General features: G+C 57.1%; 1 protein-coding gene across 4 annotated transcripts in view; it reads right to left on the reverse strand.

The window, feature by feature from the left end:
- Positions 1–13,735, reverse strand: part of OTOF (otoferlin) — a 93,992-nt gene that overhangs the window by 16,443 nt on the left and 63,814 nt on the right. For all 4 annotated transcript variants that reach the window (XM_068564118.1, XM_068564119.1, XM_068564120.1 and 1 more), the window contains 15 exons: positions 10,462–10,524; positions 9,951–10,035; positions 7,106–7,265; positions 6,076–6,262; positions 5,461–5,647; positions 3,816–4,039; positions 3,266–3,374; positions 2,555–2,741; positions 2,305–2,425; positions 1,643–1,743; positions 1,435–1,525; positions 1,157–1,273; positions 727–879; positions 219–408; positions 13–137 (listed from right to left, as the gene is read on the reverse strand). In XM_068564118.1, coding sequence (XP_068420219.1) covers positions 13–137; positions 219–408; positions 727–879; positions 1,157–1,273; positions 1,435–1,525; positions 1,643–1,743; positions 2,305–2,425; positions 2,555–2,741; positions 3,266–3,374; positions 3,816–4,039; positions 5,461–5,647; positions 6,076–6,262; positions 7,106–7,265; positions 9,951–10,035; positions 10,462–10,524 — 2,100 coding nt within the window. The remainder of the gene's footprint in view (positions 1–12; positions 138–218; positions 409–726; positions 880–1,156; positions 1,274–1,434; positions 1,526–1,642; positions 1,744–2,304; positions 2,426–2,554; positions 2,742–3,265; positions 3,375–3,815; positions 4,040–5,460; positions 5,648–6,075; positions 6,263–7,105; positions 7,266–9,950; positions 10,036–10,461; positions 10,525–13,735) is intronic.

The following is a 13,735-nucleotide window of genomic DNA, read 5'->3' on the forward strand; positions in this document are numbered from 1 at the left end:
CGGGGCCCTCACCTCTGTGCACTGACTCTGGTTGATGAAGAAGACACGGGCGAAGGGGTCCGAGAGGCCGCTGCTGTCGGCGGCAAAGAGGCTGCGCGCCTGGTACATGTGGGCACGGAGCTGGAAGGCCTGCTTCTCTGTGGGGGAAGCAGGCTGAGGCTCAGGGAACAGGCCACCCGCCGGTGCCCTCCCGCCCAGGCCCGGGAGTCCTCGCTCACTGGTGTAGAGCAGGCTGATGGGTGGGAAGGCGTGCAGGCCTGGGCCCTGGGCCGCCCTGACCTCCTCGAAGCCGCAGGGCAGGCCGCACAGAAAGTCCTTGCACTGCTTGCTGAGGCCCAGCCACAGATAGAGCTCCAGCTTGGCCTGCACCGTCCAGCCCGCCGAGCCGAAGCCCCGCTTCCCTGGCAGCTGCGGGTGGGCGCAGGGTCAGCTGCTGGAGCCCACGGCATGAGGAAGGGGCAGGAGCCTGGAGGAGGCTATGGGCGGAGGGGCCCCTGCCCTCCGCAGCCATCCCGCTGGGCTGTGTGGTGCGGAACACAGTGCAGAGGGGCATGGGGGGACCCCGCACCCCTTTCCTATTCTCTCCAGCTCTTCTTTGAGCACCCCGTCAGCTCTGGCCAGCCAGACCCAGGGGTGGGGGTACTGCTCCCTCCAAGGGGAGGTTGACCCCTTGAAAAAGCGCCGACCCCAGCCCCTCCGCCCCCAATCTTGCTCCCCTTCCGGCACCTTGAGGAAGAGCGTCTTGACCTTGGCGCAGTCCTTGCCCAGCTCCTCCTCCACGGTGGAGAAGAGCAGGTCCTTGGAGGGCACCCGGGCGTAGGCGATGCGCTTGTTGTTGCTCATCATCCAGATGAAGACGTCGGGGACGCTGTGCTGAGGCTGGGGTGGGGGCAGGGTGGTGGCCAGTAAGGGAGAGATCCTGCCTCTTGGCCAGGCCTGAACCCACAGAGGAAAGGACCCCGACGCTGGCTCTTCCTTCTCCTCCCACCGATCCAACGGGAAGAACACGGGACAGGGTGAAAGGCTTGGTCTCTCCTGTCCCCCAACAGCTGTCAGAATGGGAGGGGCCTCCTGGATGGTCTGGCCCAACCCCTCCTGTGCAGGCCCCCTTCCGCCACCTTGGGTCACTCTGGTTTGGGGCTGGCAGGGGGCACACCTCGTCTGCCAGGAAGCGCAGCTTGTGCAGGAAGTTCTGGCACAGCCTCAGCTTGTCCCTCACCGTGTGCCACTTCACCTGTGCCCGCAGGGTCTTGGCCTGCTGCCCCATGCTCTCCTGCCGGGGTCGGGGGTGTAAGTGGGGCTCAGGTCATGACGCATGATGGAGGGTCTGGCCCTGGGGGCTGTGACCTCAGAGACAGATGTCCCCCACCTCGGGTTCCCTTTTCACCTCCAGACCCTCCCTCCGTCCCCGGTGTGGTCCAGCCGCGTCCTCACCAGCTCCCGCATGCAGGACTTGAGGCGCTCCCGGTCCAGCCTGGTGCGGGACCAGTGGCCCTGGTCCTTGTCCGCGAGGGAGAGGAAACGGCTGGGAGGGGGAGAAGCAGGGCTTAGCAGAGCCCACCCGCCAGCAGGAGGCCTGCAGATGCCTCCTTCTCTGCAAACCCCCCACTTCTGACCCCCGACTGGCAGCCCTGACACTTACTAGCAGCCACAGCTCAGCTCCTCCAGGACGCCCCGCAGTCGACGCTCAGGGTAGGACTTTTCCGTTTTGATCATCTCCTGCACATCATTCAGGCCTTCTTCCTGTGAACCAGGGGTGTGAGCCACAGCCCCCCTCAGCCTCCCCAAATGTCTCCCTCGTTCATCAGGGGGATGAGGGTCTAGCGCCCTAGGACCTCCCACGAGCGCCATCTCCGGACTGTCTCGCCATCACAAGGAAACCCAAATTTTCCAGGTTCTGTTTTCAGAACCTGAAGGAAGAAGCCACCTCTGGGCCATGAGTCTGTGGTCCTGGTGGACCCACAGGAGTCAGACAGAACTCAGGGCTAGATGCAGGGGGTGGGGGAGTGCAGGCCAGAGACAGAGGGGTTGGCCAGTCACCTCCAGGGAAACCCGGGGCTGGATGGGCCAGGGTTCCCAGACTCCACTCCGGGCCGCCCTCAGGCTCTCCACCGCTCCTGGGGCTGGGGCGGGGACAGGAACACAGGTTCTACAGGGGCCACTCTGCAGTTCCTCCCCCAACCGCACGGCGTGCTGCCCGGCAGACAGGACTCGCGTGTTGCCGGGGAGCTGTCCAAGCTGGGCGAGGCCCTCTGAAGCACACGCCCTCTGCCTTTCCCCTCCCCGCCGTGGCCTGGCCCTGACCAGCTTGTCTGCGATGTGGTCCACGATGTTGGCATTGTAGAGGCGGCGGCGCTGGTCCGGCCACCAGCTCTTGATGTAGATGCAGGGCTTGCGCTCCAAGTAGGGCAGATGGAAGTAGTTCCTGGGGTGGGAGCAGGTGGGAGGTTGAGGACTGGGCACCCAGGGAGGCGGTGGTGGGGCGGGGCCAGGCCATGAGAGGATGGGAGGCAGCGGGCAGGGCTCCCAGGACCCTCTGTCCTGGCCGGCTCACCTGTCGGTGATCTGGGGCCGCATGGGTGGGCTGGAGGAGACTGAGGGCAGGTCCCCACCCTCGTCAGTCTCGTCGTCACTCGACTTCTGGATCAGATCCACTTCCTCCTCGTCCCCAGGCTCCTTCCGAGGCCGAGGCCGAGGCCGCTGGGGTCGAGACAGGCCATCGACTTCGTTCCCATAGTTGCCTGGAGGCAGAAGGGGGCACCGAGGGCCTAGAGTCCTTTCCCCCCCAGGCCCCACCCTGCCCTCCAGTCCAGGGGTCTGTGGGAGGGAAGAGGGAGAGTCAGGGAATGGGGCTGGTGCTCACAGGTCTGTGCTAGCTTAGACACGATAGAACACTGGCCAGAGGAAGGGGCCATGTCCTGCACTCCTGCAGAGGTCTCACTAGGAGCCCTGATGACCGCTGAGCTCAAGGTCCAGCCCAGGACGTGGCCCGTATTCCCACTCTCTCCTCTCCAGTCCCATGAGGGCCTCGCTCCCTTCTGCAGGGAGGGCTTCTTTCCTCCTCGTGTCCCTAACACAGCCTAGCCCTTAGGTGGAGCTAAGGCCGACCCTGTGGGGCGTGTGTTCTCAGGTGCAGTCGCTGTATGCGCTGTGGGTGCCTGAGGACACACGAGGGAAGTGGTCAAAGTTCCCCGCCCCCCCCGGGCTGTGGAGCGGGGCCTGGCAGTTACCACCCAGTCCCCGGTCCTGCGAGCCCAGCTCTCACCTATAGTGACCTCAAAGGTGATGGGCTTGTCTCCGTTTTTCCGGTCGATCATTGAGGCCTCCAGGAGGGCTCCAAATAGAAAGAATTCTTCCATTTTCCCCACGCAGCTCTGTGGAGAAGGTGGTTCAAGCCCTCCGGAAAGCTTAACGGGGTGGGGGCTGGGCCTGGGGCCAGGCCTCCTCCTACGTCTTACAGACAGGCCCTTGGGGCTAATGGTGGGGACATCCTACCCGGCTGTGGAGCTAGGAGCCCCGACACTGAAGGCCCAGTTCCTTCGGCCCTCCAGCCTGTCCCTGGAGGAAGGGCTACTATGTCCAGCGCAAGGACAGCCATGGCCAGGAACAAGGCAGAGACAAGGCTCCACCTTGGGACCTCTGGGGAGAGCACAGGCACAGGCAGTGGAAGGGGACAGAGGTCCTACTGCTTTCTGCGGAGGGAGACCCCATCCTGGGGTCTGGGCCCCTGAGGTAGGCAGGAGGGACACTGGCAGAGGCCAGGCGCAGGCTGCCGTGGTGGGAAGGGGGTTGAGCACAGCGCCCTGGGGCCTCACCTCGGAGACGGGTGTGGCCTGTTCCACCTGCACCTCCGTGGAGCTGGTGAGCTCAGGGTTGGAAGTGTCCAGGATCTCCACCGCCAGGCCCAGCATGAGGCGGGCGCGGAAAGACACGCCCTCCCCCAGGCCCTCGTTCAGGTCCTGGTGCTCGTCCAGCAGCGTGTAGTTGCGTGTGGAGCCATACATGTTCACCCAGGCGGGGCCCAGCGTGGGCAGGAAGCCTGCGGGCCGGGGGCAGAGGGTCGAGGGGCTCACTCGGGTGGAGGGACCTATTTTGGGGGCTCCTGGCCTGTACCTCCTGGTTGCTGAGCTGAGGACCTCGTGTCTCGCTCGGGGAAATGTCTGAGGCGGCAGAGGGCCTGCGGGCAGCGAGGCTCACAGGGGCTGCGTGGAGAGCGGTGTCTGCTGCGCGGGGCTGGCTGTGGGGTGGCCTTGTCACTTGCATGGGGCACTTCTGTGTGTCTGCTTATTCTCTGCGGGAGCCTGAGCTGGCCGTGCCGCTCCGCATACACACACGTCCATTTCTGTGGAGCAAGGCCACGCCCCCTGCTTCCCGGTGCCTGTGGCGGGGGCCGTCTATGACCTACTTGAAGGACCGATGCCCCAGCTCCTCAGCAAGGCCTTTGCCTTCTGTGCAGACCTGTGTGCCACTAGGGTCTCACCTGCCTCTGCAGACCCCTGCCCTCTCTCCGAAGGCCCTTACTCTTCGCCTGTGCCTGTTAAACTCTCTTCCTCCACGAAGTACCCCCAATTCCTAGTCCCAACTATTTTTCTCCCATTAGGATTTGTTATGTCTCATGTGTAGCACGGATTCAATTCTGCCTTATGAGTTTTGTTTGGTTTCTGTTCTGCCTAGTTTATAAAGAACATTATAGCATTTAAAAAACTGAGATATTCTTCCTATAACATAAAATTCACCATTTTAAAGTATGCATTTCAGTGGTTTTTCGTGCATTCACTATGTTGTGCCACCATCCAGGACATTTCCATCCTCCTCAGAAGAAACCCCATACCTTTCAGTGGTTCGTCCCAGTTCCCCTTCCCCCCAGCTCCTGGCAACCACTCGTCTACTTCCTGTCTCTATGCATTTGCCTATTCCGGACATTTCATACAAATGGAATCATACAATCTGTAGTCTTTTGTGTCTTCTGTCTCAGGTTTTGAGCATTTGGTAGCACACCCGTCTCCCTCATCCCCAGGGGAGCACCATGAAGACCGGATGCATTCCTCCTTGTTCTGTATCCCTGGTACTCAGCTCAGTGCTCTGGTCCTACAAGTCTGTAGATAGGTACTATGGCAGCAGTACACGCATATATGTAATACGTATGTATATATACACGTATATAATTACTATTATTCTCATTTTACAGATGGGAAAACAGGTATGAAGGTCACGCAGCTTCTAACTGTCAGAGCTGGAGTTCAAATCCAGGCAGCTTGGCTCAGGCGGGCCCAGGCACCTCTGTGCAGACATGAACCATGAGTTTCCACCCTTCCCTGGAGGCAGGGGCTGTTGGCAATGCCCTGACCATGCCTGGCACCTTTCAGGCAGAGGTATGGGATGGTGGTGGTGTATGGGGGGTGGTCTCATTTATGCTACCCCTTTAGCCCCACGTCCCACCCCCAGTCTCCTGCTGCTGACCTTTGTCTCCGTCGTTGGAAATCTTGCGCAGGTCAATGAAGTGGGTGCCGATGGCTACGTCGTTGACCTTGTCTGAGTCCCGGATCTGTACCTTCATGCGCTTGCAGAGCGGGGGGAACAGGTCTGTAAAGACCACCTGCTCATTCCACAGTGGCTCATAGCTGCTTTTCTGCACTGAAGTCTTGCCCTGGTGGGAGGGAGCGAGGGTTAGGGTTTGTGTATGTGCATGAGTGTGCATGTGTGTCTGTGTGTGAGTGTGTATATGTGTGCTATGTGTGTGCATGTGGTGTGTGTGTGTGTACTTATCTCCTCACCCTTCCCCACCCCAGCCTCTCTGGCTCTTCTCCCTCTCAGTGACCCCCTCCCCTCAGCTCTTGGTGACCTGGGGGCAGTGAGGAATCCCTAAGGCCCAGCCTGGCCTCACCCCCCAGCCCCTCTGAGCTAGAGCTCCCCTCATCTCTCTCTCCTCACTTCTAGAGGTGACTCACCAAGGTGATCAAAGGCCAGTCTCGTGGCTTCTGATTTTGCCTCACGTCCGTCCCCAGGACCCCACACCCAACCCCTTGCACCTCTGGTGCCTGTCACCCCAAGCCCCAGCCTCCTGCACCCCAATACCTTCTGGCCAGCAAAGAAGACTTGCACGTAGGGGTCGACCAGGTCCTTGTTCTCACCAATGAAAGCCTTCTTCATGTTGGCCATGAGGCTTGTGTTCATGCGGGGCAGCCCCTCTGCTCGGTAAATCTTCACGTAGAACCGGGCCCACTGGCGTTCGGGGGGCACCCCCTCGGGGAGCAGCAAGTTCCTGCCGGCACATACAGCTAGGGCTGGGCACCCCGACTCCTGCCCCAGCATCTACATACCCCTGGGGGCTGGGACAACAGGTGAAGGACGGCTGAGAAGGCCCACACTAGGACTAAAGACACTGGAGTTTAGGGCACCTGCTCTCTTGTGATCCTGGGCAAATCTCTCTATCTCTCTAAGCCTCAGTTTACTCACCTTTAAGATGGGAATAATATGGTATTCCCTCTCAGAATATGATAAGGCTCAAATAGGTTAAAATATATGAGTACTTTGTAAACTGTAGCGTGGGAGACCACTCTTAATATTATTATCCAGTTTTCTCAGCTTTGTGTCACATCTTTCATCTCCTACACAAAAACCTCACAACTGGCCCCCACTCTCCCTCCTTGGCCCATGGAAGTCATGATTCATTGGATCCTGCACTTTTTCTCACTGAATCCAGATGAGGTCCCAGAATATTTCTCAACAACCACTGTCAGCTGCCTGGAATTGGTACAGAAAACAAATCTCTTTGCTCTCCTGGGTGTAGACTCAAGACCCAGCAGCTCTGGGACTCCGCTCTTTTCTTCCAAGTTTCTCACAGTCAGAAGCCTGGATGTCAAATGACTGTCACTCTTGACTGTCCTCTGTGAACCCCTGCCTGCCCTGCCTCAGTCCTTTCTGCCCCATGAGGAGAGTCCCCGGACACCGAGGCTGGCCGGGCCTCAGTCCTTCCAGGGAGAGATGGGCCATCTGGGCATGGGGGTAGGGAGATGGAGGGTGAGATCCACCCTGGGGGCTCCCTTGGTGTTCCAGGAAGGGCTGGGCCGGGTCTCCAGGGGCTGGGGGAGGATGGGAGCCTCACCCCTCAATGTCATCCTCGTCTGTCTCGTTGGCCTTGTGGGGCGTCTTGATGTTGTCCCCCTTTCCCATCACGGCGACGTCGCACTTCACGTAGCCCTTCAGCCCCGCGGAGATGTCGTCGGGGTCCGACAGGATGGCCCACTTGTGGTGGAACTGGTGCTCTGCAGTGGCGAGGAGCAGGGGCTGCACCTGCTGGCCTACCCAGGGCGGCACCTGTCCTCGGGGCAGGCCTCAGAGCCCAGGTCATCAGGTCTCGGGGCCCTGGGGCCACAGCTTTGCCTGCCTCTCGGCCAGGGAGACAGAGGTCCCCGAGCAAGGGTGGCTGAGGCAAGGCCCCGCCCCTGGTCATGCACCCAGGCATGTGGTGTGGCTTCAGAGGAGCCTCCTAATTGGTTTCTCTGCCTGCAGCCCTCCTGCCCCCAACCCATGCAGTCAACCACCATGCAGCTGCCAGACAGAGGCCTCAGAGAGGCCCTCCCTCTCTCACTCCCCATTTCAAACCCACCTGAGGCTCCCCAGTACTTGGGGGAAAGACCACAGACCTCAGCATCCCCTGTGGGGTCTCCTGATACAGCTCTCCCCAGCTCGCAGTGTTCACCCTCTGCCCGCCCCCTCCGTGCTCCTGCAAGCAAAGCTGTTTACCCCTCTCTGAATAATTCATATTGCTGTTTCATACCCCCATGCCTTTGTGGCTGCTGTTCTTTGAGCTTGGAATGCCCCCATCCCTTCTGTCCCCCACCCCAACCCTCCACCTCCCTATTCACACTTCTAATCATTTTGTTCATGTGTCTCCTCTTCCATGCAGCCTTCCCTGACTTCCTCAGAAGAGCTGATCCTGGCCCCTTTCCATATGCACATCTCCTAACTCACTATCACTGTGATTATCTACTTATTGTCTGTCTCCAATTTCAGCCTGAAAGCCTCCTAGAGACAGGGACCGGTAGTGTCACCCCAATACTCCCAGGAATTAGGACAGTGTGGAGGAAAGGACAGATGTCAAGAGAGCAGGCCACTCTAGGACGGATCTGCCCCTTCAGGTTGACTTTAAAGCTGATTGTAGGCGTAGCCTGCACGAAGGGCACATCTTCTTCCTTGATTTTGTGTGGGCACTGGAATCTCCAGGGACTCAGAAGTTTCCTCTTCCCCTCCCTCCACTTTCAACTTCTACTATAGTTCAGGCCTGTTGCCAGCAAGCCTCTCTGTCCCCATTCGGTTCTGTGAGATGTGTTCAGGACTGTGTGCAGAAATCAGCCTGTTTGGGGATAGGCCAGGCCAACTGTGTCTCCGGAGAGATAATGCCATTGCAGAGTCCGAAGAGACAGACTGGGACGGTGAGAGGGGAGTAAGCCATGTGTGTGAGGGGTCACTGGAGGCCGTCAGCTGAACTGGCGCATCTCAGGAGGAGGGGGCCATGTCCTAGGCTACCCCAGAGCTTCAAGGGTCTTGCCAGAGTGGGTGTTTGTGGGATGGATACATGAACAGATAGATAGCCAGATGGCTGGATGGGGAGTTGGATAGTAGAAGACGGGTGGTAGGGTGCCTGGCTGGCCTAAAAGGTAGATGGATAGAGGGATGGATGGATGGCAGATGGATAAATGGATAGAAGGATGGATTAACATACAGACAGGTGAGTAGGTAGATATGTGGGTGGTTGAAAGAATATATGGGTGGATGGACAGATGTGTGAATGAATAGTTAATTGAACTGGGGAAATTTAGTAAGGAAAGAGAATAAGACTCAGGAGGGACATAAAATTTGTCTTCAGAGTTAAAGGCTATTTGAAGAGGGAATGGATTTCTTCTTTCTGTTCCTTCAGAGAGAGATTGGACTAGATGTTTTTAAGGTCTCTTCAAGCTTGAATGATCTATGATTTTGTGATTTTTATGTGTATAATCTTGGGTTTTCAGCTTAGATTTTCTGGTCTGAGTCATAGTTATAATGTGCACCAGCCAAGTGTCTACTAGGTTGAACATAAGGAATCGCCAATTTGTTCAACCTAATAGTTTAGTGGCACCTCTGAGACACAACTTCTTTTAGCCTCATTTATCTCGTCTGTAGAATGGGAAGGAATGCTGATGTCTCCCTCACTGTTTTGTGAGGGTCAAATGTGATTGTCTGGGCGAAATTGTATCGTCACTGTCATAGGGCCTAATGGGGTCCTTACTGCACCCAAGTGGCGGGTTCACTTCAGGGCATGGGTGGGGCCCAGTGCCAGCTTGTCTGCCCGTGGTTCCCAAGCTGGCCATGTGGTGAGTGTTGTCTGTCAGGCTGAGGCACCTTCTCTGTCTGGTCCAACCCTCACCAGCCCTCTGGGCCACGCCTTGGGGTTCCCTCACTAACCCCACGCAGTGCTGGCTTATGGGTTCCCCCAGAGCTGCTGAGCAGATAGCCCACGCGGCTGTTCTCAGGCAGCCTGGGTCCCTGGACGGATGGTCAGTGAAGGTGTTTTCAGGGCACAGTGTCCCTCAGAGACTGCCCCCCGCACTGGGTGTCGGGAACAGCGTGGCTCAGTAGGGACTCTGGAGTCACACGGCCTGACCTCACTGTAGACCAGCTGGGTGACCAGGGAAGCCCCGGCGCTCCTCTGGCGCCCAGGCCCCTCAGCTGTAAAAGGGGGGCCATGCTGCCACCTCTGCAGGCCTCCCGTGAGCCCCGCCGACTGGGCGCAGGTGGTCACTGCGACTGTATGCAGGCTGGGCACCCCATCGCTCTGCATGCCTGAAGACTGTGCACTCACGGCCTCACCTGAGCCCAGCAGCCTGGCCAGGCTGAGCCCAGGGCCCGCCAGGGTGGGAGGGACCGCGTGTCCCGGGCTCCCGGAGCTGACAGGCTGTGCAGCTACTCACCAGGCTGGGAGTACACGGTCCCCACGTCCATCTTGAAGGAGCCCACCAGGGTGCCACTGCGCAGCAGGTTCTTGGAGTGAATCACCTTCCAGGCAGAACCACCAGTCGCCAGTCAGGCGGCATGGGGCTGAGGCTTTCCGTGGGGCGGGGAAGGGCTGACTGATAGTGGTGCCATGTCACTCTTTCTGGGGATGTGAGCTTCAGGTGAAGCAGGAGGGCGTCTGGCAGGGCAGGGGCAGCTCTCTGAGGCTTAGTATCAGCCTCTTCTGCCTCGCCTGTGCTTTGCTGGCCGCCAGGTATGGGTGAGCAGGTTGTACACTATACAGAAGGATCTGGCTAATGGGGTGAGAGGGGCCCACATCCAGCCTGTGCCCCACTTGCCCGGCTGTGTGTCTGGGTGCCATCTGCCTTTTTATGGTTGGCCCGCCCAGAGGGGGTGCCCTTTTCAAGTCTGCACAAAGGTGCAGTTTGAGCTAAGAGCCCCGCCTGCCAGGGACTGCTCCCCACTCACCGAGATCTTGATGATCTTGTCGAACATGACGTCAGGAGAGACATGGAAGTCGAAGACGAAGTACTGGAGGGGGGAAGGACCCAGACTTGCTGTCACTTGGAGGGCAGAGGCTAAATGCCAGGCACCTCCCTCCTGACGGTGCCTGTCTGCACCCTGGCCATTTCCCTTGAGCCCCAAAGTTCGGACGAGCAGGAGGGGCAACCACTGGTCCCCCCGACCCCGGTGAAGCTGGGAGTCGTGTGGTCTTGAGCAACACATCTTCTGAACCTCAGCTTCCTGAGCTGTCAAATGGGGGTAATGATGCCCCCTCTTAGAGTCTTGTTATGAGTCTTGATGAGATACGTGTAAGATACTGTAAGATACGCTGTGGTTATATGGGCCCCACAGACACCACCATTAAACCACAATGCAGCCTAGAAGATGCACCCCAAGTTTGGAGGTGTTTAAATGTAAACTAAGCTGAGCCTTAGAATTTAGAACTGATGAACTTCATCTGCTGTAAATGTAACTGCTGTGGGCGCGACCTGTCCTCTCCGGCTGGGAGCTGCCACTCACGGCTGCAGCACCCACCCATCTGTCCCGGCCTTGGTGTGCGGGCGCTGGGAGCGAGGGCGCCGACGGCAGAAGGGCCACTGTTTTGGTGAACTTGTGGGCAGGGAGATGGAGAAAGGTTGCCGAAGAGCTTGGAGCAAATGAGAATCTGCTCCTGGCTGCTGGAGGCTCACACTAGAGCATTGTGGGTAACGGCGCCAGCTTTAGAGCCAGAAAGACTGAGCTTTCACTGTTGCTCCAATCACCTCCCTTCCTGAGCCTCAGTTTACACCTCTGTGACGTGGGGATAACGAGCCAGGGCCGCCATGTGGAACTGCTCCGGGGTAGCATTCACGGGGTTGCTGGGAGGCGTGGTTCGGAATCTAAATGAGATGACCTGGGTCAAGCATTCAACCCAGGCATGCACACGGCCACTGCACAATAAACACCAACTGCTAAGGAGCACTATGCCTGGATGATGCTAGTCACGGGGGACTGAAGCTCTGGAGAGGTGGGTGGTACAGGCATCTAGACACGCAGATGGTAACCGATGCCTTGAGGCTGGGGAGATACCCAGGGAGAGAAGGAAGGAGAATAGGAAAGAAGCAGGCCCAGTACAGGGCTCCAAGAAGCAGCAGCACTTCAGCAGTGGGCACAGGGAGTGATGCCAAGAAAGGCAGTGAGGAGAGGAGCTGGAGAGAGGGGAAGGCAGGAGAGTGGCAGGAGAGGTCCCCAGGGCAGGGGGCAGTGAGAGGATAGAAGGACCGGGGCAGTCAAGGGAGAGGGAGCAATGGTGGATGTTGAACTTAGGGACAGTGAGGTCCTTGATGTCTGGAAAATGGCAGTTTCAGGAAAGATGGGGGGCAGAAATGAGTGCAGGGATTAAGGTGAGGAAGTGGTGGTCACTAGGAGGTATGTGGGACTGAGGAAAGGCATAGCTAGGTGGATAGATAGATAGATGGATGCATGGATAGGTAGATGGATAGATAGATGGTAGGCTTCTAGTTCCTGTCCTTGATCATAATGCTTCTTCATAGTTGTGCTTAGAATATGCTAGAGTGAAATGCCTTATAGACAAAAGAGGAGCCAAAAGAAAAGCAAAGGCAGAGTTGGTGATGTTGAGTGGATGATATAATGGTAGATTCTTTGGGATGTAGAAAGAGAAGGATTCAAGGCAATGGGGAGAGGTGGTTTTAGGCAGAAGGAAGATGACGGTGTCTGGGACCGGATGCACCGAGAAGAGGTCTTGGCCTGGTCTGTGGATTGTCAGGTTGTTCTGGGGACAGGGGTGATGGTTATGAGCCTCCCTTCATAGGAAGACAAGTCCAGAGCCAGGCAGGAGGGTCAAGGTCAAGGCCAGGTGCCGCAGAGCTGTGTCAGCCCCAGGAGAGCGAGCTAACTAAGCTAGAACTCTGAGCTGTCTGTGGTCATATTCCTTGTATTTCCTGAACATGTTTCCCTTTTGTAATTACTTAGAAATCTAAGTGATGTTGGTTGTTCTCACCTCCCTCTATTGTGTTTAGTGGAACCAAAGGTAGGTTCCCATCAACTCAGAGAATTAGGGGAAAGCAGCACACCCCTGGGACCAGGGGGATAGTATAAAAGGAAGAGAAGAAAAGGGAAAGAGAATTCTAGCTTTGGGGCTGGGAGGAATCATGGGAAGATAGTTTAGAGCACCGGTTCTCAACTGGGGCCGATTTTAACCCCCGGGAGGCATTTGACAATGTCTAGAAACCTTCTTGGTTGCTACATCTGGGTGGAGGATTGCTATTGGAGGGTTGCTTCTATCTAGTGGGTAGAAGCCAGGGATGCTGCTCAATACCCTACAATGCACAGGACAGTCGCCTGCAACAAAGAATCACCTGGTCCAAAGTAGCCACAGTGCTGAGTTTGAGAAACTCTGGTTTAGAGGAAACAGAAATCGAATAAATCAGAGTTACTTGGGTTTGTGAAAAAGAACAAAAATATGATCAGGTGTAAATTTAAGATGATCCAAAGATGAGTGGAATAAATAGTTTTAGTGGCTATAAATGTATAAATGGTTTAGTGGCTATAAATGTAGAGTTTGGAAAATGGAACTAGGAAGTTGCACTCGCTCTGTGGCCAGGCTTGAGCTTGGTGCAGAGCAGATGCCCAGCGGATGTCTGTTTCTTCGTTTGGGTAAGTATCCATTCAGCAAAGTGTTACCAAAGCCCTCTAGGTACATGGCAGGCCCTGGGCTGGGCTACAGAGATGCAGGAGACTGGGAGCCTCCCGGGTTACATGTGAAGAACCAACTGCAACTTGGGGATGTTATTGTCAGAGAGAGAGGAATGCCCTGACCTCTGACCTAGAGAGTGCAGGGAAGGCTACTCAGTGCAAGGACATTTGAGCTGGGCTCTGCAGGGTGAGTAGGAGTTTGCTGAGGAGCCACAGAGTGGGGAGGACAGCTCTGTTTCCTTGGGAAGGAGGAAACCATTTGAATGAAACATGAGGCATTTGGCCCTGCTGCAAGGTGAGCCCTCCCGTCAGGCAAACGTGGCTTCACCACTATCAAATAACTGTGGAAGGCCATGGGGGCCCTGTCTCCACATCTGTTAGGGAAAAATAGACGTTATCTAGGCCGGAGGCTTTTCCAGTCAGGGATGTGTCCTGACATAAGGTCAGAGGTGTCGAGCCTGAATTTCCTGACTCCTGGGAAGGTTGCCGCATGGGGCTGAGGGGGGTCCTGAACAGCAGTGTCCCAGCCCTGTGGCCCTGCAGG

Source organism: Eschrichtius robustus, chromosome 15, assembly GCF_028021215.1.
Source record: "Eschrichtius robustus isolate mEscRob2 chromosome 15, mEscRob2.pri, whole genome shotgun sequence".
Taxonomy (NCBI): Eukaryota; Metazoa; Chordata; class Mammalia; order Artiodactyla; family Eschrichtiidae; genus Eschrichtius; species Eschrichtius robustus.